Source organism: Bactrocera neohumeralis, unplaced genomic scaffold, assembly GCF_024586455.1.
Source record: "Bactrocera neohumeralis isolate Rockhampton unplaced genomic scaffold, APGP_CSIRO_Bneo_wtdbg2-racon-allhic-juicebox.fasta_v2 cluster09, whole genome shotgun sequence".
Lineage (NCBI taxonomy): Eukaryota > Metazoa > Arthropoda > Insecta > Diptera > Tephritidae > Bactrocera > Bactrocera neohumeralis.
Genome location: NW_026089622.1, coordinates 7339825 through 7362671, shown reverse-complemented (window position 1 = coordinate 7362671; position 22847 = coordinate 7339825). Strand labels below are relative to the sequence as shown.

The 22847-nt window shown below is 36.4% G+C and overlaps 1 protein-coding gene across 4 annotated transcripts in view; it reads right to left on the bottom strand.

The window, feature by feature from the left end:
- The window catches only part of LOC126764484 (protein O-mannosyl-transferase 2), a 131646-nt gene that overhangs the window by 25324 nt on the left and 83475 nt on the right, over window positions 1-22847 (bottom strand). For 3 of the 4 annotated variants that reach the window (XM_050482190.1, XM_050482191.1, XM_050482192.1), the window contains exons 4-7: window positions 13057-13161; window positions 12887-12995; window positions 12544-12818; window positions 12169-12468 (exon numbers count right to left, since the gene is read on the bottom strand). In XM_050482190.1, the coding sequence (XP_050338147.1) occupies window positions 12169-12468; window positions 12544-12818; window positions 12887-12995; window positions 13057-13161 (789 nt within the window). Of the gene's footprint in view, window positions 1-12168; window positions 12469-12543; window positions 12819-12886; window positions 12996-13056; window positions 13162-13498; window positions 14016-14071; window positions 14314-22847 lie in introns of those variants that run through there. The other variant, XM_050482193.1, reaches the window with a different exon arrangement.

Below are 22847 nucleotides of genomic sequence, written 5' to 3'. Positions count from 1 at the left end.
CACTTAACTACTTGTTGGGGAGACTATGTCTTCTTAGTCCAACCTTTTTGTCAACCGCACTTATTAACTACCACTTAACTACTGAATTGAAACTTATGTTAAAAATTAGTTATTGGAATTAAAAGTGTGTGAGCAGCGATCATCACGTGCAGTGCAACGTGACCATGCATTCAATGCAGACGCTATGTCAGCACTTTTGGGTAGCGCGTGCAACGATCGGAAATGGGCTAAACTAAATTTGGGACGAAAACAGGAAATGATAGTCAGCGAAAGTTTAGCAAAAATATGCTTATAAGTTTCGTAATAATTATTAAGAAAAGTAAATATGTTTGGTGAGAAACGTAAATATGTTTAGTGTTAACAATCATTTTAGAAAAAGGGGATTTTATTCAATCTTGGTGGTTTGCTAGGAGCTTCTAATTTTGTTGGCTTGGGAATATCAATATAAGATGGTAATTTTATTTCCGTATGAGGCTCTAGACTAGTGCGTGGAATTTGAGATTCCCAAACAATAATTTCTTTAGTATTTCTGAAGAAAAGTTTCAAACATGCAATGGAAACGATAATTAGACTAAGAATAATAAAAATTGACCATCCTCCGATTTTTAGATGTTTTGGAATGGTTGAATGGAAATAACCTCCTTATTATTAATCTGCAATTCATTGAGAGCTTCGAGTGATAGTAAGTTAATGCGGTCACTTTCAAAAAGAGTAGGCTGCATTAATGCAGGAATCATTTGTAGAGGTGAGGCCTCTATGTTACTAAAAATTCTATTGTTAGCTTTAATAGTGCTATTATGAAATTTGATAAGGAACGTGCCAGAAAGATTTCGCATAGTGTCATCGATATAAATAGATGCGTTGTAATTATTTAGTAGGATAACGCCAGATTCGATTTCTTCGATTAATGGGATGTGATGATTATTGCTCGTTACGCATGTAGAATTTTGACTACTTATAAGATTAGGAAAACATTTTGTATCTGAAATATTCTTTATTTGGTCTTCTTTGCAAATTCTTATAGTTTTTAAATTTTCACAATCATTTACCGTACCATAGATACCTTTTCCGTTTTTTAAAATCCGTTTAAATTCTAAATTAATTATAGAGTTTTCCTTTTTTACCGGTCCTAAAATTATGTTTTCATAGGTTTCCTTTCTTGTTAACGGAACCTTAATCAAATAGAATATGTTTTTATTAGTACTGTATGGGACAGATACTTTAGCAAATTGGAGTTCATCTTCGGGACTCACGAACCTAATATTTTCTTCTCTAATTTTACTTAAAGCAATTTCAATTTCTTTTTTGTCTAATATTTATGGGTTTACAATTCCAAGCTTTGCCCATTCGATTCCATTTTGAATATTTATCAACTCTTCTTTGATTAATCTTACTCTGTTTTGTAAATTTATAACTTTTCTAATAATACATCTTTTCTTATGGCATTTGAAATTTTATTTACCATATTTGTCAGGTTATTTAATCTTTTATTAAAAGCTTCGTTTACATAAACTTGTTTATTATTATTTTTATTTAGATCATTTATATTATTAGCTATTATTTCAATGTCGTCGTGATCTAGTGATCCTGCGACGTACTTCCAAATAGTACCTATGGCGTTTATTGCCCTTTTATTTTTTATAGTGGGTGTTATATTTTCTTAAATATTTTCGGTAAGTCTTAAATCGTGGGTCAGGATAGGATACAGATTGTGGTGATTTGGGATGTTTTATTGGATAAATGTATGGATGTTGAATATGGATATGGCGTACTGCGCCAGGTCTGTTGGATGTAAAATAGTAAGAGTTCCTTGCTGAATTTTTGCTGTACCTCTACTGATCGTGATAACGTATGAAGACGTATAATCCAAGATTTGGACCTCCGTCGCCGCACAAGTTAAGAAGAATCTGGAAAAATATTTTGTTATCTTTTAATATTGTTTTTGTGAACAGTCCTGCCTGCCATCGTGAGGAGGGTTGTATTCCTATCTTCTTTAGCTATTTCTTTTTTAAACCTTGGCGTAAGTTTCGATCCTAATCTCCTGTTAATCTTGACGAAAATCTCTTCTCCTGGTGAATAACTTTTGATTTCGTGCCTAATTTGGTTATGGTAGCTTAAGTCCTGTTTTTGTTTTTCTGTCAAACGACTAATGATGTCTTGTTTATCCAAGACAGCTTTTTTTTAGATCATTATTTGAATTTCTGTGGAAAAATATGTCTATAGGCTTTCTACCGGTGGTGGAGTGAGTTGATCTATTATACTCGTGTATTGTTCTTGTAAGTAAATCATGAAAAGTTGTATGAAGTTTATCTGGTTTTATGCATCTCATAATCTCTGAAAGGGTAGAATGAAGTCATTCTACTTGACCATTAACAGAGCTGGAGTAAGGGGGTGTAGTAAAAATTTGTATGCCAAATGGATCTTTGAGGAGGAAATTTATTGTTGCGGAATTTAGGGATTTTTCGTTATCTATGACCATGGATTTAGGGATACCGAATGCCAAAATTATTTTTTTTAACGGTTCTTTGACATCTTCAACTGCTTTTGATTTTAAAATTTTCGCTAAAGCATACTTTGAAAATTTATCTATTGCGGTGAGTACAGGGTTCCTTCGGTGGAGTAAATGTCGATATGAACAATTTCTCCAGGATTTTGTGGTATTGGTGTGGGCTGAAATTGTGGTTTGTTGGGAGGACGATCGTACTTTTGCTCTCTGCAAACTTAACAATTTTTAACGATTCTATTAGATTTTTCGTTCATTTTAGGAAAGTAGTAGTTCTGTTTTATTTGCTCTATATTTTCTTTAGAGTTTCGGTGGGCTCTTTTGTGCTCATTGATTAAGATTTCTTCTTGTTCTACGGCGTTAGTTATTTCTTTAATCTGTGACTGTGTGAACCTTATTTTATAGTTTCTGAAATGGTCGGGATATAAATCCTGAATTATTCCCATGATTGGTTTAGTGGTAAATAAGCCATTGATCACGCTAGGATTAAGATATTTTTTTTGCGTTGAAATTAGAAGGTCCTTGGTGTAGTGGGGTTTTTGTACTATGTGTCTATGATAGGTAGGAAATGGAATCTTAAATTTGTAGTTGTCTTTATTACCTATTATAATATGGAGTTGGTTTTTGAAAACGTTTATGGGGCATTCTACTGCTGGTATTTTGTTATCCGAAGAACTTTCGTCACTGTGTTGGGTTGGCGTCATAGAATTTATTTGAGATGGCCTAGATAGTGCATCCGCAACAATATTTGTTTTTCCTGGTTGATACTTCAACTCGTAGTTGTATTCCTCTAGGATCGCTTTCCATCTTTTCATCTTGCTGTTGGTATTTTTGTTGCTAAGTGCGTATGTCAAAGTTTGGTTGTCTGTAAATATTATTACTTTTCGCGATCCGTATAGATAGTTCCTCAATGAATTTAAAGCCCAAATTATAGCCAACATCTCTTTTTCGTTTGTGGCATAATTTTCTTCAGGTTTACTAAGAGTTCTTGAGAGAAATGTTACGGGCCTTTTATCTTGCGAGAGGACTGCGCCGATTGCGCTGTCGGAAGCGTCTGTCGTTAAATTAAAACCTTTTTCAAAATCTGGGTCAGATAGGGTGACATCGTCTGACACTAGTGAATTTTCTAATTTTTGGAATGCATCTAAAGCGTTCTGGTTTAAAGATATTTTTACATTTTTGGATGCATTTTTCGAGATGCGTCCCTCTTCCCCTCTTAAAAAGGATGTCAGGGGTTTGGCGAGCTTCGGATAATCCTTAAAGAAGCGTCGGTAATAACCAGACATGCCTAGAAAGCTTCTCAAATCTTTTAGGGTTTTTGGTGGTGCTAATTGGGCTATTGCTTCTACTTTGTGTTGATTAGCTATTATTCCAGCGGTTCCTACGATAAATCCTAGGAATTCGAACTCAGTTCTGAAAAATTCACATTTATCAAGCTGTACTTTAAAGTTCACAGCTTTTAATGTTTTAAATACTTTACTGATATTTTCGAAGTGTTCTTCTTCGTTTTTTGAAAAGATAACTATGTCATCTATATATACGTAACATATTTTCCCTATAATGTTTCTCAGGACATCGTCTAATGTACGTTGGAAAATTGAAGGGGAGTTTTTTAATCCAAATGGGAGTCGGACAAATTCAAATTTTCCATTGTTTACCGAAAAGGCGGTTTTCTCAACGTCACATTCCTTTAAAGGAATCTGGTGGAAACCACTCTTCAAATCAACAACTGAAAAGTAATTTTTTTTTTCCTAGATTCGCCAGAACTTCATTTACTTCCGGAATCGGGTATCTGTCGGCTACAGTAATAGCGTTTAGCATTCTGTAATCAATGACCATTCTGTACTTTTTCTCTCCAGAAGCGTCCATCTTTTTTGGAACAATCTAAACTGGTGCATTATACGGAGATCTAGAAGGTCTTATAATTCCGTCGCTTAGGAGTTCTTTTATCTGTTTTTCAACTTCATTTTTTAGTGCCATGGGGTACGGATATGATTTCGAATAAATTGGTCAGTCTGACTTGGTGCGAATTTCGCCTCGAACTCGAGAAGTGAATGTAAGTTTATTGTTGGGATCTGTGAATAGATTGGGATGGTTTCTTATGACTTGTTCTAATAAAGATTTTTGGTTGTCGTCCATATGGTTTCCATTTTATTTACAGACTGGGATATATGTTGGTGAATTTTTATCTTTGTTTTATGATCATATATCTATCTTTTATGTGAATAACTGCATTAAGTTCTTCCAAGCTATCGTGACCTAAGATACCATGGAATGATTTTGAAGGTAAATTGAAAAGATTTGCAAACGTATGGTGGGTTATCTTTATATCACCTGAAACTGAATTGGCAAAGAAAGACTTTTCGTTTTGCTTGGGATTGGTAACAAGATTTGGTTGGATATAATTTTTATTAGATCCCGTGTCTATTAAGATTTTCAAAGTTTGGCCATCCTTCGCTTTACATTCGAAGTATGGAAGCGAACAATATGTTAACCTAAAAAATGGATATCTGTTACTTCTTGGGTAGGGATTTCATATTGTTGATTCTGTTGATCAAAGGATTCAGCGTATCCTTCGATATCTTCATTCTGCAGTTGCTGGTAGTAATTTTCTTCGTAATTCTCATGTTGAAATTCTCTAGATTCCATTAAATTATTGCAATGTTGTTCTTCGGTTTGTATGTGAAAATTTCGTTGTTCTTTAAATGGTGGTGGAACATGATTCAGGGATGGAGGTCTGCCTTGGAGTTGTGTCATTTGACGGGGTCTATTTTGGTAGTTAATATTCCTCGTTTGTACCGACTTATCAACGTCCATCGGTTCAGGTGTTTGAGGTTTGGGTGCTGTTGGCCTTGGGGGTTGGAATTTGACTTGTTGGCGCATTTTGTAATGTGTTTGAAACATAGGTTGGGAGTTACGGTTAGGGAAAGGATGTTGATTTTGGAATGTATTTCGTTGCATATTATTTATAGGTTTGTTATAATTGGTTGAATGTTGGAATGTTAGTTCTGGGTAAAATGGTGTATTAGTATTTCGTATATTACTCATTGGAGGGAGTGGTGGTTGTTAACGATGTTTATGGTTTTGGCGATTGTTCGCGTATTCTGACCTATAATAATGATTTTCTAAGTTCAAGCATAGGTGTAGTGCTTGTGGGAGGTCTGAAGGTTCACGAATACCAAGTAATCTTGGTAGATCTCCATTTAAACTTTGGACAAAAGTATCAAGAGCTTTGTCTGGATAAGTTTGAGTCAGAAGTCTCATGGATTCACTTTCAATTTCCATGCAGCCAATTTTATTTAATATTAACGATAAATGTGCATATACTTCCTAATAGAAATTCTGTATGGTATTTCTTCCCTGGATAAGCGCAGTCATTTGGTATTCTAACGTTCCTAAGTCACGTTTGTCTGCGTAATGTAATGTTAGGCATTTTACTATACTATGTATTCCAATTGAGTGGTGTGATATACGATTCTAACGCTATATCTGCATTTCCTACTATTTTGTTTCTTATGATGCTAAGGATGCCATAATATTTGGGTGTTCCTGCCATAGAGCTATAAATTTGCAGTACTCTGTCGACACTTTTCTTCCATGAAATAAATTCTGCGGGTTTTCCGGAAAAATCTCTTAAACTTCTTACAATATCGGGTATTTTATCTAACTCGTTTAGGTTTCCTCCGTACCTTTCTTCTATGGTCTGGTCGTTTCCGTAGTTAATATCTGCGTTAGGGTTTTTTATTGATTGTATTATACTTCTACACTGTTGTGCAAAAATAGACGCTATTCTGTTCTCTAGGTCTTCTGCGGACATATGGTTTGGGGGGGAATTGGGATTTGGAACGTTAAGAAGGGGTGGTCTTTTTTGTTACTATAGCTTCTAAAATATTAAAATAATTAATGACTTACAATATTAGGTAGACCCGCTGCATTGTTTTATTACTTGCTGCTGTTTCTGATGCTATTGCTGTTATTGGTGATGAGTTTTGTTGTTGCTGTTTCTGATGTTGTTGTTTTCGATGATGAGTTTCGTTGTTGCTATTTCTGATGTTGTTGTTATCGATGATTAGTTTCGTTGTTGCTATTTCTGATGTTGTTGTTATCGATGATTAGTTTCGTTGTTGCTATTTCTGATGTTATTGTTGTTTCTTCATTTAAATTTCCCAATGTAAATTGTCTTTATTTGTGCTTTATTTATTTTAAAATGTTGTCTCTGCTGCTTAATGATTGTTTTTTTATTCACAAAAATGTTTCTCACAATTTAAATTTTAATAAGTGTTATTATTGGATTGTTTGTTTTTTTTTTCTTAATTTACCGCACCGATCGCTCGATTTTCGTCCTTTTTGCATATCTTGCTACTCGGGATTCGGTAGCGACACTTTATCGCGCGGTTGCCTACGGACGGACTACAGGCAAGGGTTTTCACAAAATTTTTTTTTTATTTAAATTGTCGCGATTTTAGCTCGGGCGCCAATTAATAAAATACTTATTATTTTATTTTTTTTAAAGGATTTTATTTTATTATATAATTTCTTTCCGGGGTCATGTGTAGAAGTTCACGCAAGTGAGGAAAGTTCTCTGATCGCCATTCACTTGGGAGTGGCCAGAAACGATTCTTTTACATATGACTCAAGCAGCTCACGACTTCCGGTCTTTGACCAAGTATCCTCTGGTTAGCCTAAGAACATCCGTTCGAAGGTGAGCTAAAGTGAGAAGGCGAAACATCCCCTGCATAGGGTTGTGCGCTGAGTTTGGGGCCCGCCACGTAAAAAGCCTACCCCAATGAACAGTAACAACCAGCCTCGGATGAGAGACCCCCCTTTTGATGACGACCACGGCAAACGAAATAAGGACTACGATTTAAGGGCATGCACCTGGAATGTCCGGTCCCTTAATTGGGAAGGTGCCGCTGCCCAGCTGGTTGATGTCCTCGTGAAAATAAAGGCTGACATCACCGCCGTCCAAGAAATGCGATGGACGGGACAAGGACAAAGACGAGTAGGTCCTTGTGACATTTACTATAGTGGCCATATAAAGGAGCGCAAGTTTGGTGTGGGATTCGTGGTGGGAGAGAGACTCCGTCGCCGAGTACTATCATTCACTCCGGTGAATGAACGTCTAGCCACAATCCGCATCAAAGCGAGGTTCTTCAACATATCGCTGATCTGCGCCCACGCTCCGACGGATGAGAAGGACGATGTGACCAAAGATGCCTTTTATGAGTGCTTGGAACGCACTTATGAGAGATGCCCCCGCCACGATGTCAAACTCGTGCTTGGCGACTTTAACGCCAGGGTGGGCAAAGAAAGTATCTTTGGCACTATGGTCGGTAAATTCAGCCTCCACGAGGAAACATCCCCAAATGGGTTGAGGCTGATCGACTTCGCCGGGGCCCGAAATATGGTTATCTGTAGTACTAGATTCCAGCACAAAAAAATTCATCAAGCTACCTGGCTGTCTCCGGATCGAAAAACTACCAACAAGATCGATCATGTTGTGATAGACGGAAGACACGTCTCCAGTGTTTTAGATGTGCGTGCGCTCCGAGGTCCTAACATTGACTCGGATCACTATCTTGTTGCAGCCGAGATTCGCACCCGCCTCTGTGCAGCAAAAAACGCACGCCAACAAACACAAGGAAGGTTCCACGTCAAAAAGCTGCAATCACAACAGACTGCCGAACGATTTTCTACTCGGCTTGCACTCCTGCTCTCTGAGAGCACTCATCAACAACTCGGTATAAGGGAACTGTGGGACGGCATTTCAAACTCCTTACGTACAGCTGCATCCGAAACCATTGGTTTTCGGAAAGTGCAAAAGAACAACTGGTACGACGAGGAGTGCCGCGCCGCAGCGGAGAGAAAACAGGCTGCCTACCTCGCAACGTTACGATCGACCACAACACGTGCGGGATGGGATAGATACCGAGAATTGAAGAGGGAAGCGAGACGCATCTGCAGACAGAAAAAGAAAGAGGCCGAAATGCGTGAGTATGAAGAGCTTGATAAGCTGGCCGACAGGGGTAATGCTCGAAAATTCTACGAAAAAATGCGGCGGCTTACAGAAGGTTTCAAGACCGGAGCATACTCTTGTAGAACCCCCAAAGGTGATCTAGTGACCGATGCCCAGAGCATACTTAAATTATGGAGGGAACACTTCTCCAGCCTGCTGAATGGCAGTGAATGCACAACGCCAGGAGAAGGCGAACCCGATTCCCCAATCGATGACGATGGAGCAGACGTCCCATTGCCCGACCATGAAGAAGTTCGAATAGCAATTACCCGCCTGAAGAACAACAAAGCGGCGGGGGCCGATGGATTACCGGCCGAGCTATTCAAACACGGCGGCGAAGAACTGATAAGGAGCATGCATCAGCTTCTTTGTAAAATATGGTCGGACGAAAGCATGCCCAACGATTGGAATTTAAGTGTGCTATGCCCAATCCATAAAAAAGGAGACCCCACAATCTGCGCCAACTACCATGGGATTAGCCTCCTCAACATCGCATATAAGGTTCTATCGAGCGTATTGAGTGAAAGATTAAAGCCCACCGTCAACAAACTGATTGGACCTTATCAGTGTGGCTTTAGACCTGGAAAATCAACAACCGACCAGATATTCACCATGCGCCAAATCTTGGAAAAGACCCGTGAAAGGAGAATCGACACACACCACCTCTTCGTCGATTTCAAAGCTGCTTTCGACAGCACGAAAAGGAGCTGCCTCTATGCCGCGATGTCTGAATTTGGTATCCCCGCAAAACTAATACGGCTGTGTAAACTGACGCTGAGCAACACGAAGAGCTCCGTCAGAATCGGGAAGGACCTCTCCGAGCCGTTCGATACCAAACGAGGTTTCAGACAAGGCGATTCCCTATCGTGTGACTTTTTCAACCTGCTTCTGGAGAAAATAGTTCGAGCTGCAGAACTTAGTAGAGAAGGTACCATCTTTTATAAGAGTGTACAGCTGCTGGCGTATGCTGATGATATTGATATCATCGGCCTTAACACCCGCGCCGTTAGTTCTGCTTTCTCCAGACTAGACAAGGAAGCAAAACAAATGGGTCTGGCAGTGAACGAGGGCAAGACGAAATATCTCCTGTCATCAAACAAACAGTCGTCGCACTCGCGACTTGGCACTCACGTCACTGTTGACAGTCATAACTTTGAAGTTGTAGATAATTTCGTCTATTTAGGAACCAGTATTAACACCACCAACAATGTCAGCCTGGAAATCCAACGCAGGATTGCTCTTGCCAACAGGTGCTACTTCGGACTGAGTAGGCAATTGAAAAGTAAAGTCCTCTCTCGACGAACATAAGCCAAACTCTATAAGTCGCTCATAATTCCCGTCCTGCTATATGGTGCAGAGGCTTGGACGATGTCAACAACTGATGAGTCGACGTTGCGAGTTTTCGAGAGAAAAGTTCTGCGAAAGATTAATGGTCCTTTGCGCGTTGGCCACGGCGAATATCGCATTCGATGGAACGATGAGCTGTACGAGATATACGACGACATTGACATAGTTCAGCGAATTAAAAGACAGCGGCTACGCTGGCTAGGTCATGTTGTCCGAATGGACGAAAACACTCCAGCTCTGAAAGTATTCGACGCTGTACCCGCCGGGGAAGCAGAGGAAGAGGAAGACCTCCACTCCGTTGGAAGGACCAAGTGGAGAAGGACCTGGCTACGCTTGGAATATCCAATTGGCGCCACGTAGCGAAAAGGAGAAACGACTGGCGCGCTGTTGTTAACTCGGCTATAATCGCGTAAGCGGTGTCTACGCCAATTAAGAAGAAGAAGAATTTCTTTCCGTTTAGTCACTATTACTATTACACTATTATTTTGGGTCGCGCGTACAACGATCGGAAATGGGCTAAACAAAATTTGGGACGTAACCAGGAAATGATAGTCAGCGAAAGTATAGCAAAAATATGCTTATATGTTTTCGTAATAATTATTAAGAAATATAAATATGTTTGGTGAGAAACGTAAATATGTTTAGTGTTAACTTATATGTGGGCTTGTGTAGGCATTATGTATTTGTGTGGGAATGTTATGCGCACCTATGCATGTATGTATGTATGCACATATAGTGCAGTGGTTTGTGTATACATTATTTGTTCGGCAATGTCGTACGCTTATGCATATGTATGTACATATAGAGCAGTGCGCGCACACCTTTTACTGATAAATGATACGAGTAATATCACGATTTGAATTTGAATTGTACTTACATATGTATATATGTAACTATGTGCTAATATCTAGACGCGTATGAAAATTTAAGTGAAGATATGTAATTAACATACAATATTATTGTAATATATTAAGTTTCTTATGATATTATGGTAGTATCTCATATACACATACATATAGCATATGTATATACGAACATATTCATATATGAAATTACATATATTATATTTCCAAACACAAGAAATATTTAAAAATTAACTGTTATTCACACATTTACTACAAATAAATATTTTGAAAATATCATAATTTAATTAGAATATTATCAGTTTGGCATTAGTCATAAAAATACGCAAAATTATAATCATATCAATTAATATGATGGCATGCAAACGTTTAAAAATTAAAGCAAAAGGTCTGTAGTAGCATTGTATGTATATTTCTGAGCATAATTTTCATTGAATGCTCAGCTCTGTTCACGCGCCACTGTTAAAATGTCTCCTTCTTAGCTGTGGTAAAACACGCTCATCGCATTCAGTTAGATTTTGACAGTTCACATGCTAGTCTGTTGTTGGACCTGCTCTATAATTTACGTTCTCTGTTAAAACTTTGAAAAAACCTAAGTTTCCTATTACGAAATAATATGTAGATGAAACGAAGAAAACAGACAAGAATCGTTTTTAGCTATTTAGTTGGGTCTGTTTTTGCATTTTATACCATTAGAAACTAGGTATTTCAGTGAACCTAGGGCCTACTAAGTCTTTTGCCACTATAAAGATAAAAAATTAATATTTTGAATAAAAGTAATGCATTGAGCTTGGCACAATAAGTTTTCACCAAATTAAAAATAAGAAAACAAAAAACAAATACGGACTTAAAATAAAAAAATCCAAGGTCTGGGTTATGTGAATTTTCTACTTACATAAATGTGATTATACAAGTATTTGTTTTTAAGGGCTCGTAGTTTGTAACCCTTCCCTCCTTTTTAATTCATCCTTGCCGTTGACGTTTAAGTGTATATAATTGTAAAAGTATGATACATTTAGTATTTATGAATTGTGTGGAAATATTTTCTTGAGAACAGTGTACGTTGGTGTTGTAAATAGATTATTTGAATGTAATTATAATATAATAATACCGCCTTTCTGATTTTATGTCAATGATTACTACGAAAACCATTTAATTTGCCCAGTATAACCATTTAAGTTATTCAAGCTGAAATAATATAACTCAGTGCTCGCGTGGCTCGTTGCTTGTAACATCTAAAACTTATCGAGATTTATATTCTATATTTATAAATCATTAGAATAATGAGGCTAATTCTTTTGAGGGTGATTGTTATCATATATCCATGAAAGCGATAATTTGAATAAAACTAGAGAATAACGGGAATGGAAATGCTTTTAAATGCGTAAGTACATAAGATTCTAAGCTTCAAGTGTACACGATTATTATAGTATATTTACCTGTTGTTGTCTGGCTCCAATACCTTTCGGGTATAAATGATAGTGGGAATGTAGATAACCTCCTCCAGTCTTATGATTTTTAATAGTAACAATTGCACCATATGTCACATCTCGCGGCATACTGACATTATATAAAGAATTACCAATTAAACGAGATTGGAAAGCAGAACTGTAGAAGCCATCCCCGGTTCCGCTCCGATTCAATACAATCAAGTGAATGTAAAAGAAATACATGTACAAAATAATTGGCCACAGAATTAATGCAATTGTTCGACATGCGATTTGTTTGACAGTCTCCGCCTTTATTAATTTAAATAAGAGTAAAAATGTTATTAGTTAATATATATACAAATATTAATATTCTTCTTTCCTTACAAGTGGTTTTCTCATATCTCCAAAAATTATCCAAAGTTGCTGGATTGTGTGCAAACCCACGAGCATAACAACAAAGAGACCTACAAATTTGGTACTTGTTGTACAAGCTAACATAGTACCGGTAAAAAATAGCCAAACCCACCAAGAAATTGTATAAGAATTTCCAGTTGCAGTAAGGTTCGATGCCTTGGTCATTCCCCAAACGGATGCAGTTAAGAAAAAAAGCAGAATCGGGTCAAGCAAAATATATTGATTTAGAGTTACGAGACCCACATCTGCTTGACATACATAATATTAAATTTGTAAGTCATTTATTATTTATTGTAACTAAAAATTTACTAACCAAATATTAAATAAAGTGAAGATATCACAGCTGCTTCGGTTGATTGCGTCAACTCATAGACTGTGTCAAAAGCCATGGGCATTATGAGTGCACCTAAGGTTGTACAAAACTAAAAATACGTTGAATTTAAAACGATAAAACAATAAAATGTTATTGAAATATAGACTTACATAACGCATTCCTTCATAGCGTGAACCGTTGTATTTATCTCCTGGTTTTTCAAAGGGGTAAGTACCATTATACCCAGTTACGTACCCAGAGAGTCCTATAAGCATCTTTGAGATTGAAGTTAATATACATATATGTACATACATATATTTCGTTAAATTTCATATAAAGAGAAAGTAATCTTTTCAAATAGTATAAAAATGTACAAAGTGAAATATTACCGAAGCAAACAAATACATGTGATAAAATCGAAAGTTTAGTTTTTAATTTATACTTCGGGTGTTTTTCAAATGGGTAAATTTTTTTTCTGTTGGTTGGTAGGACAAAACATTCATTAATATTTAAGATACGCGTCGTTTTGTGAGGCTCTAAAAGTGAATTATTCGATTTTTACTATGTCTGAATTTATTTAACAAAAAAGTACGATAATGCACCATCTCATACCATTCAATTAATATCGTGCCGCAACCACCGCATTCGCCTGACTTCACATGATCAGTTCGAGGACACTGTTCTGACTCAATTTAGAATATAAAAACTGAATCGAAGAAGGCTCTGATAGCTATCACGACGGCAATACAAAGTGAATAATCGGAATCAATTTCACTATAAACTACTATCTCGCATCTGCGCTACATATGTAGCTCTAAATCTGAGTAAGTTGCGTGTGGTGATCTACGCATACCGCAGTTTTTATAATAATGGGCGACCGGTCCTATTCATTAGGATGATATGTAACCCATCCTCGTTCGAAATAAAATAAGAGTTGATGACCAGTCAAAAGTCAATGGATGAACCGGACATTGTCGCTCGAGTTTTTCGTTTAAAGATACACAAGATGGTCCTCTTCTTCTGTAACGTACTACATACATATGTTTTATGCACTCTATTCAATAGCAAAAACGGGCTGCCGCTTATCTGTGGGTGTTGTGAATGAAATAAACACACGTATCCACTAAAACTATTTATTTATTTAAAAATTGTTCAGAAATATTGTACATTATAGGTTATACATACAACTATGTTTTGCAATCGTTATAAAGCGAGTATTTTGAGAAATGTGTTTTGTAAAAATGATTATGTCTTCTAACCCTAAACTCAACACCCAGAGATGAAATATCAAAAACGAAAAGAAAAAATAAGCAATCATTAGATTCTATGACGCTGGCTACACGTTCAATATTTTTATATTAACCGCGATCCCGAATGGCAATATTTATTGAACGTTTATTATGCAATATTGACGTATTGTGGGTTTTCGATATTGTTGGGAATTTTAAAACTGAAAATAAAATGATATTAAAATTGCAAAATAAATTTAAATTAAACCTAACCGCCACAGTACTCCCCCGTCAGTGATAATTAAGTCACGGTAAAATTTAAAAATTAATAACTAATTGTCGCATCTCTGTGTATCTAAAAATATTAATGACCCAAAATACTTCGCTGAGCCCCCATATACCTAATATAAAGATTTTCGAACTTCCGAGTAACTTTATACCGAATATATCAGCCAATATGTGAGTTATCACGATGCCAATGAGAGAGTGTGTTCACAACAGTATATCTTTGTGTCTAAAATAAATAAAATTAGACGATATCTTGACCTAGATACCATAAAACTAAAATCAGCATTTTCGAACACCCGGTTGACTTTACTCCATCTAAATTGTGATTGTATGTCAGATACTTTATGAAACCCTGGGTAAATTTTTTTAATATCTAGTATGTTAATAATACGTGGGTTTTGGAAAAATAAAAAAGATACTAGTAAGAAAGGGCTAAGTTCAGTCGCAACCGTACATTTTATACTTTTGAACTTTCAGGAATCAATATGTGCTTCAGCTTCGTTGACTTCATGAAGAGCTGCTCCGACCGAAAAATTGCTAGCGTCGGCGTGAAGGGCCAGTTTAGCGTTTGGCAATAGATGTGCTAATGTAACTGCGTCGGTCAATGCTTGCTGGCATTCTTCGAGAGCCCTTTCGGCGTCTTCGGTCCAAATAACTGGCAATTTGTCATTTTTCTTGTTGCCTTTGATTAGAACGCGGAGTCGGCCTTGAGTTTAAGCTGCATTAGGAATAAAATCGGCATAAAAGTTAATCATTCTAATTTGTCGGTTGATGGTCGAATGCCGGCTTTACTGACTCGATGACCCCAAAAATAATACCTCTTCCTGCGTGCATTCGCATTTAGCGACGTTGATTTTCAAGCTGTGTTGCGTGTATGCGAATATGTTGAAAATGCTTTTCTTTGTTCTTCGATGCGATGCAAATGTCGTCGATGTTGCAGAATACAAAGTCCAAACCAAATAATACCTGATCCAGGAATCGTTGAAATATTTGCGCTGCGGTGCATAATCCGAAGGTCATAACGTTGAATTCTAACAGCCCAAACGGTGTAATTATGGCTGTCTTCTTTCGATCTTCGTCGGCGATTAGAATGTTGAGATAAGCTTTCTCCAAATCAAGAATAGAAAAAATTGTCTTTCCGTTTGACTATGCGTGAAATCCCCAATGTGTTTGACTGTGTAGCGATCTTGAGCTGTTTGAGCGTTTAAACGTCGATAATCTTCACACGGTCGCCAAAGTCCATTCTTTTTTGGAATCATGTTTAATGGATTTAAATCGCTTTATAACGGTTGACAAATTCCCATGTTGATCATGTACTCCAATTCTTTCTAAGCGTTGACGAGTTTCTCTTGATTTAAACGACGAGTGCGTGAATAAACTGGTTGTCCGTTAGTGATGATTTGATGACTTTTTACATACGTTGTCGCTGTTGATTGAAAATACCGGCTAATAAATGATGAAATTAAAAACGCATTTCGCTTCAAGTTTGGTTCATCAACCAAAAGACCAAATTTGTCGAGAAAATCTGCACCCAAAATTGATTTTGACTGATGTGAATTATGTATCTTCGTAGTCCTAAGTCGATTGAAATTAGTTTGTTACCATATGTGTTTATGATTGATCCGTTGGCGGCGAATAGCGAATAATTCGATGTTTTGAGTTTCTCTTTAATTGATGATTTAAGTTGAATTGAAAAACCTGCTCCTGTGTCGACTGAAAATTTACGATGAGTCTTACGGTCGGTGATAAAGGGACGGCGTGATGTTTGACTGCCCTCTTCGCTGACCGTCGGAGGCGAAGAGGTCTTTAGTTTCCCTCCTTCTTGAATGCGCACGATTGTAAACACTTCTTGTCATCCGCGCCGAATCAACGATGATAATAACAATTCAGAAACTTGCTAACCTGGCTTTGTGAACGACTACGAGAACGTTGTTTGTTGTCGCGGGCTGGTGTTTGATTACGGTTGATTGTTGGAAGAATTTTATTCGATTTCGTTGACTTCTTGTTGGAGAGCGTCAATCGTCTGCTTCAAAGCGGCGAAACCATCCGCTTGGGTATTTTACTTAGATTGTTGACCTTGAACCGTTGAAACTGAACTGAAATTACCAATTTCCATCATTTTGTCGGTTTGTTGAGCACACCGTTCTGAATCTCCTACGGCAATTGACACCACTGCGCGCACACTTTCAGGCAATTTATCGAGCCAGAATGTTTTGATTGCATTATCATTTAATGCACCGCCGGACAAAATGCGCATTTGTCGAAGTAATTGAGATGGTTTTTGATTGCCCAAGTCGCATTCTTCGACCATTCGATTCAGCTTTTATTTTCCGAATCGGTGAAATCTTTGATCAATCGGCTTTTAATTGAGTCGTATCTCCCTGTTGCTGGTGGTGCACGCACAATATCGGCAACATTTGTGAGTGTTTCAACACCGAGCGAGCTGATAACGTGATCGTATTTTGTTTGATCGCTTGAAATTCCAGCGTTTCGGAGTTGCGCTTCCATTTGGATGAAAAACAAATCAGGTTCTCGTTTGCTAAAAACAGGTGGTTTTATCTCGATTTTATACACTTCTCCGGAGACTTGAGGTGCGCTGTTAGCTGTGGAGTAAATGATACTGTTGCTGCCATTGTTTGTCGTAGTATTGGTTGTAACTGTTTTTGTAGTTGTAGTTGCCGTTTTTGTAGTCATATTTTTGATGAGAATCGTTGTTTCGGTCTGCTGAGTACTGCAAAATTTCCACTGCACGACATATCTTTGGAGAATGTTCGCCGTTTGCTCTATGACCGCGTGTTCGGTTTTTATTTTACAAAATTTTGCCGCACACTATGTTCGTTGAGCGAGTTCGTAGAATCGCCTGATTTTAAAACGGGGATTGAAAAAGGACCCGGCAATGATCGCGCGTGTGATGAAATTAATATATTTCTTTGATTTTTATTTAAAAACGTCGGAGGTCACCAATCTGTGGGTGTTGTGAATGAAATAAACACACGAATCCACTAAAACTATTTATTTATTTAAAAATTGTTCAGAAATATTGTACATTATAGGTTATACATACAGCTATGTTTTGCAATCGTTATAAAGCGAGTATTTTGAGAAATGTGCTTTGTAAAAATTATTATGGCTTCTGATGCTAAATTCAACTCGCAGAGATGAAATATCAAAAACGAATAGAAAAAATAAGCAGTCATCAGATAGTATGACGCTGGCTACACGTTCAATATTTTTATATAAGCCGCAATCCCAAATGGCAATACTTACTGAACGTTAATTATGCAATATTGAGTATTGTGGGTTTTCGATATTGTCGCGAGTTTTAAAATTGAAAATAAAATGAAATTAAAATTGCAAAATAAATTTAAATTAAATCTAACTGCCACATATCCATTTATTAGTCTGGCTAACAGGGAAATTGCGTCCAGCCAAATTGGCGAAGTTGTTTCTGCAGAGTTGCACGACCTCAGTTAAAATAAAGACTTATATATATGACACCAACATTAAAAGCATGATCCGCGGACCATGTAGCGTACTGAACTGTACGGCCCTTGTTATAAGGAAGGAAAATGCACAAAACAGTATCCATGCGCGCTCTTAAAAAATTGTTGCCAATAGTATAGGCGTAGTTCGCCCCAGGAAGGCGACGTTCTGTTAATATTAATGTGGGAGGCACCGCGGAAAATTTGTCCATAGCTGGAAGTTACTATATTCAACGCTGATTTCCAAAATTTTAAAATTCCACATAAATGTAAAGTTTTGCAATCGGTATAGCCAATCAAATATTTATACATAAATAAACAAAACAGTTTGTGTTCCACTTTTGATTGTGTTGTCGTTGACAGGTATGGATAAAATTATACCGTTGGAAAAGCAAAGACCAGCAAAAGTGCACATTGTTATTTCGCATGTAACCGGTTTTTGATTAAGAGCGCTAGAAACGTTTTTTTTTTAAATAAAACAAAAACGGTTTAGGATATCAATGAAATTTTTTATTCCTGTGTACCGCTGTCATTGAAAAACCAGCTCTCGAAGTTGAAATATCTTTCCATGACGCAATGGCAAATATTACTGAAGGGAAGTGTCAAAAGAACGGGAAAAAACGTGGCGCGGTTTGCTACGTCAAAGTGAACACAGATAAGAATACATTGGTGCAAATTCAGCGACTACAACAACTACAAGCGGGGTGGCACATTTTCAGTCATGTTATTGATCAATGCTATTTCTCTTTTGCGCGCCACCTAACATAAACTATGTTCGGACCGACAACGAAAACATGTTTTCGTGGGAAAAACTGGTCTTCGCACGAAAACTTGTGTTTTCGTCCATGTAAAATCTGTCAAACGAAAACACAGATTTCGCTAAAGTGCCCTGGAGACGATCAAATAATTGCGTCAAACACTATAAGTGTGTTGGTGTCGTCGGCTCTCGTCGGCGACACGTACGCTACACCGTACGTCGGCTCTGTTTGATGAAAATCAAAAATTTTTGATATTTCTTTTTGACGGACGATAATTTGATCGTCTCCACTCATGTTTGACAAGCATGAGCTCATTTACAATGAAGATTTCAAGCTGAAAGGACACAGAAAAATGAAGCGAATTGAAATTGAATTGACACAGAAAAACTAAGTGAATTGAAATAAGTTTGAAATTTTAAAATAAATAAAATAAAATCGAATAAATAAATAAAATAAATCAAATAAATAAAATAAAATAACAAAAACACATGCCAATAACAGATAATCATCCGACGCTGACATGACATGATGAGCGTTCGCTACGACCTCAAAACTAAACTAATGTTTGACGTATTAATTTGAACGTTTGCGCGCAAAACATGATTGAACATCACTAACACATATGGACTGTTTGAGGCAATTTGTTGGTCGTCTCCAGTGCACTTAAAAACTTCTTGAAAACTTCATTCCACTCATTATAATCGGTGCCTGCTCTAGTTTAATCGATGTTTTTGGAAGGCATATTTTGCTGGCCCTAAATTGTCACTTGATATTTGTTTACATTCCATATAAAAATACAGGGGGCCTATTCTGTAACTCGATTTTCGGATTTTCAAGCCAATTTTCAAGCCAATTTTCGAATAAATTATTCGTTAGCTTTTGAGTTGTAGAAAGCAAAAATGAATATTGTACGTATTTTTTCTGGCGCAGGGGGGTACAACTTTCGCATAATGATAAAGTAGACCCGAATTTCGAATAGAATACATTTTCGAATCGAGTTACAGAATAGGCCCCCAGCTGTCACTTGATATTCTCATATTAGGGGGATTCTCTTGCTCTTGCAAAACCTTGGACGGTGCAAGAGTTGCAGAATTTTCCTCTTGGTGCAACGGCACAACAACAAACACACGCAGAAAATTATTTGCAATGGCTGTAAAATATGTCAGACCAAAACCCATGTTTATTTTCGTGCCGTCATATATCACTTGATTCTGCAATGGGTGCTCTCTTAGCCTTATATATTTCGGTATAGGATTTTTGCATTTTGCAATCTTGCAAGAGCAAGAGAATGCCGCTATTGATAGTTGTCAGTGAAAACTCATCGAAAACACACATTGTCGGTCCGAACATAGTAATAGTCGTATACAGAAATGCATTGTGGAATAGCTAATTGTTTGAAAAATTTTTCCATGGTCAATTTTATGTAGTTGTATTAATTGATAACATCAGCAACAATAACGAAATAAAAAGTAATTAAATTGTTTTTCGCTTGTTGCAACTTTTAACGACAATTGAATTAACAACGTTCATTTTATTTTCTGAATTAGATATTTTTAGATAAATTTCCCAGGTTAATTAGTTGGTTCAATCAACATCGACATATAGAAATAATTTCTTCCCGTGTTTTTCCTCAATCTAATTCCTACTCTACTTCCTCAATTTTTGGTGAGTTTATTATACTCTTGCAACATGTTGCTACAGAGAGTAATAGTTTCGTTGTTTTTCGGAACTTTTAACAAAAATTTAATTCACAACGATCATTTTATTTTAGTGAGTTAGATATTTTTAGGTAAATTTAAAGAAATATTTCTTTCCTAGGTTATTTAGTTAATTCAATGAACACCAACAGAATTTCAATTGCAGATTTCTTCCTGTGTTTTGTTGAACTAACGGTTGTATGTTACACCTAAAACTAATCGAAATAGACATAGTCTCATATCTATATAAACGGAACTTCCCATATTAAATTCCATTTGATTCTTTCACTTTCCAGTACACAAGTAAGAAGTAATTAATGTAACGGAAAAAACTATGCACGAATAGAGCCTGTTCAAGACCTAATATGTGGTCCCCAGTATCTATAGTTGACTTTTGACCGAAAATATCGGTCAATGTAAGGGATATAGCTTTGAAATTCTCTTTAATTCTTTTCATGATAATGATCATTGGTAAAGTGTTTAATTTGTTTAAAATAATTTTGTAAACGTGTCTATAGGCAACATCCTGTAACTAACGGACCAGGACACTTAGGACCTTGAAATGTTTATCACTTCATACTTGAGTTAAGACTAACATATGGGCCATTCCATCAATTGGCGACATGGTTTTGTACCCGTGGTTCTCCGATTTTGACGAAACTTTAGAATATCATAATATAGACCAAAATAAGAATATCTGTAAACTTTTTAGTGGTCAAAGTTGCTCCATTATTTTTTGGCGCGCAATTCAAACTGAGATCAAAAAAAAAAAATGACTATTTCTTTTATTTTTTAACGACCTCAAAATTGAGTGAAAAAAATTTTGCAGTTATCCAATTTTAAGTAAAAAAAATCTCAGCTTTCTGATAAAAATATTTTCAAAATCCAAAAAGTTTTCAAAATCCAAAAAAAAAACATTTTTTTTCCAAAAATCCGGTTTTTGTGCTTTTCCCCTAATTTTTGATCCTCTGATCCCATGAACAGCAAAAAAATGCAAAGTTGTCGCTATACGGCGCAGTCTGTTCGCTTAGATGGTTGTGTGAAGGAGGTAAACATGTAAATTGTATTCTTAGACTTGAATTAATGAGGAAATCAGTGTCTTTATTCACAAAAATATGCGCCGTATAGCGACAACTTTGCATTTTTTTTGCTGTTCATGGGATCAGAGTCCCATATTTTTGAACACTGATTCTTATGTAAAATTTAACGAGGAATCGAATGGGAAAGTCAATTTTGAAAAAAAGTTGGTGGAAAAGCACAAAAAATTGGATTTTTGGAAAAAATTTGTTTTTTTTTTTGGATTTTGAGCGACAACTTTGCATTTTGTTTGCTGTTCATGGGATCAGAGCCCCATATTTTTGAACACTGATTCTTATGTAAAATTTAACGAGGAATCGAATGGGAAAGTCAATTTTGAAAAAAAAAAAATTGGGGGAAAAGCACAAAAAACGGAATTTTTGGAAAACAGTTGTTTTTTTTTTGGATTATTAATATATTTTTGGATTTTGAAAATATTTGTATCAGAAAGCTGAGATTTTTTTACTTAAAATTGGATAACTGCAAAATTTTTTTCACTCAATTTTGAAGTCGTTAAAAAATTAAAGAAATAGTCATTTTTTTGTTTGATCTCAATTTGAATTGCGCGCCAAAAAACAATGGAGCAACTTTGACCACAAAAAAGTTTACAGATATTCTTATTTTGGTCTATATTATGATATTCTAAAGTTTCGTCAAAATCGGAGAACCACGGGTACAAAACCATGTCGCCAATTGATGGAATGGCCCATATATCTGTCCTAAAAAACGTTTTAGCTCAGCTCATTTTAATTCGGATATGAAAGGGTTAAGAGGAATTTGTCATTTCAAAATTCATGACATATTTTATCGCAGGGCAGGACCCATGTTTATGTCATATATTATATTATATTATAGAATGCTAGAGCAATAAAATAAAATGACTGTTTGTTTATATATGTATTTAACAAAAAAATTGTGTGGTTAAAAATGTTTCAGTATCAGATTCTGCTTTGGATCCATTGGCACATCCTATATTATTCCGAAATGGAGATTTTGGCTGACACGTTAATATTCTCACAAGGTGCAACATAATTCTAATGGTAGACAGTTTCGAAATAAGGTTACCATATTATGATGGTTTATCGATCATTTTATCATTTTGCTTAAATTCCAAAATCTATTTTTGCAGTACATTGTTGATTGTGAGAATAGGAAGATATCAACTACATTTTAAGAGACAGAATCAAGCGAATTTGAGGGCAGATGTGTATAATAATTTATTACCGATTATTTGCAAAGGAATCAAATAGGTGATGTTAGCTTAGGTCGTTAAGTGATTTTGCTTTCATTCTGACTGGGTCTCCGAGAAATTTGTGCTTAGATGCAATGCCAATTGTTCAGCACTTCTGCAAGCTATCGCTTTTTGTTCCAATCACTTACATTCTGAATTTGCCTAAGATTGTAAATAATTTTCATTATAATCATTTTAG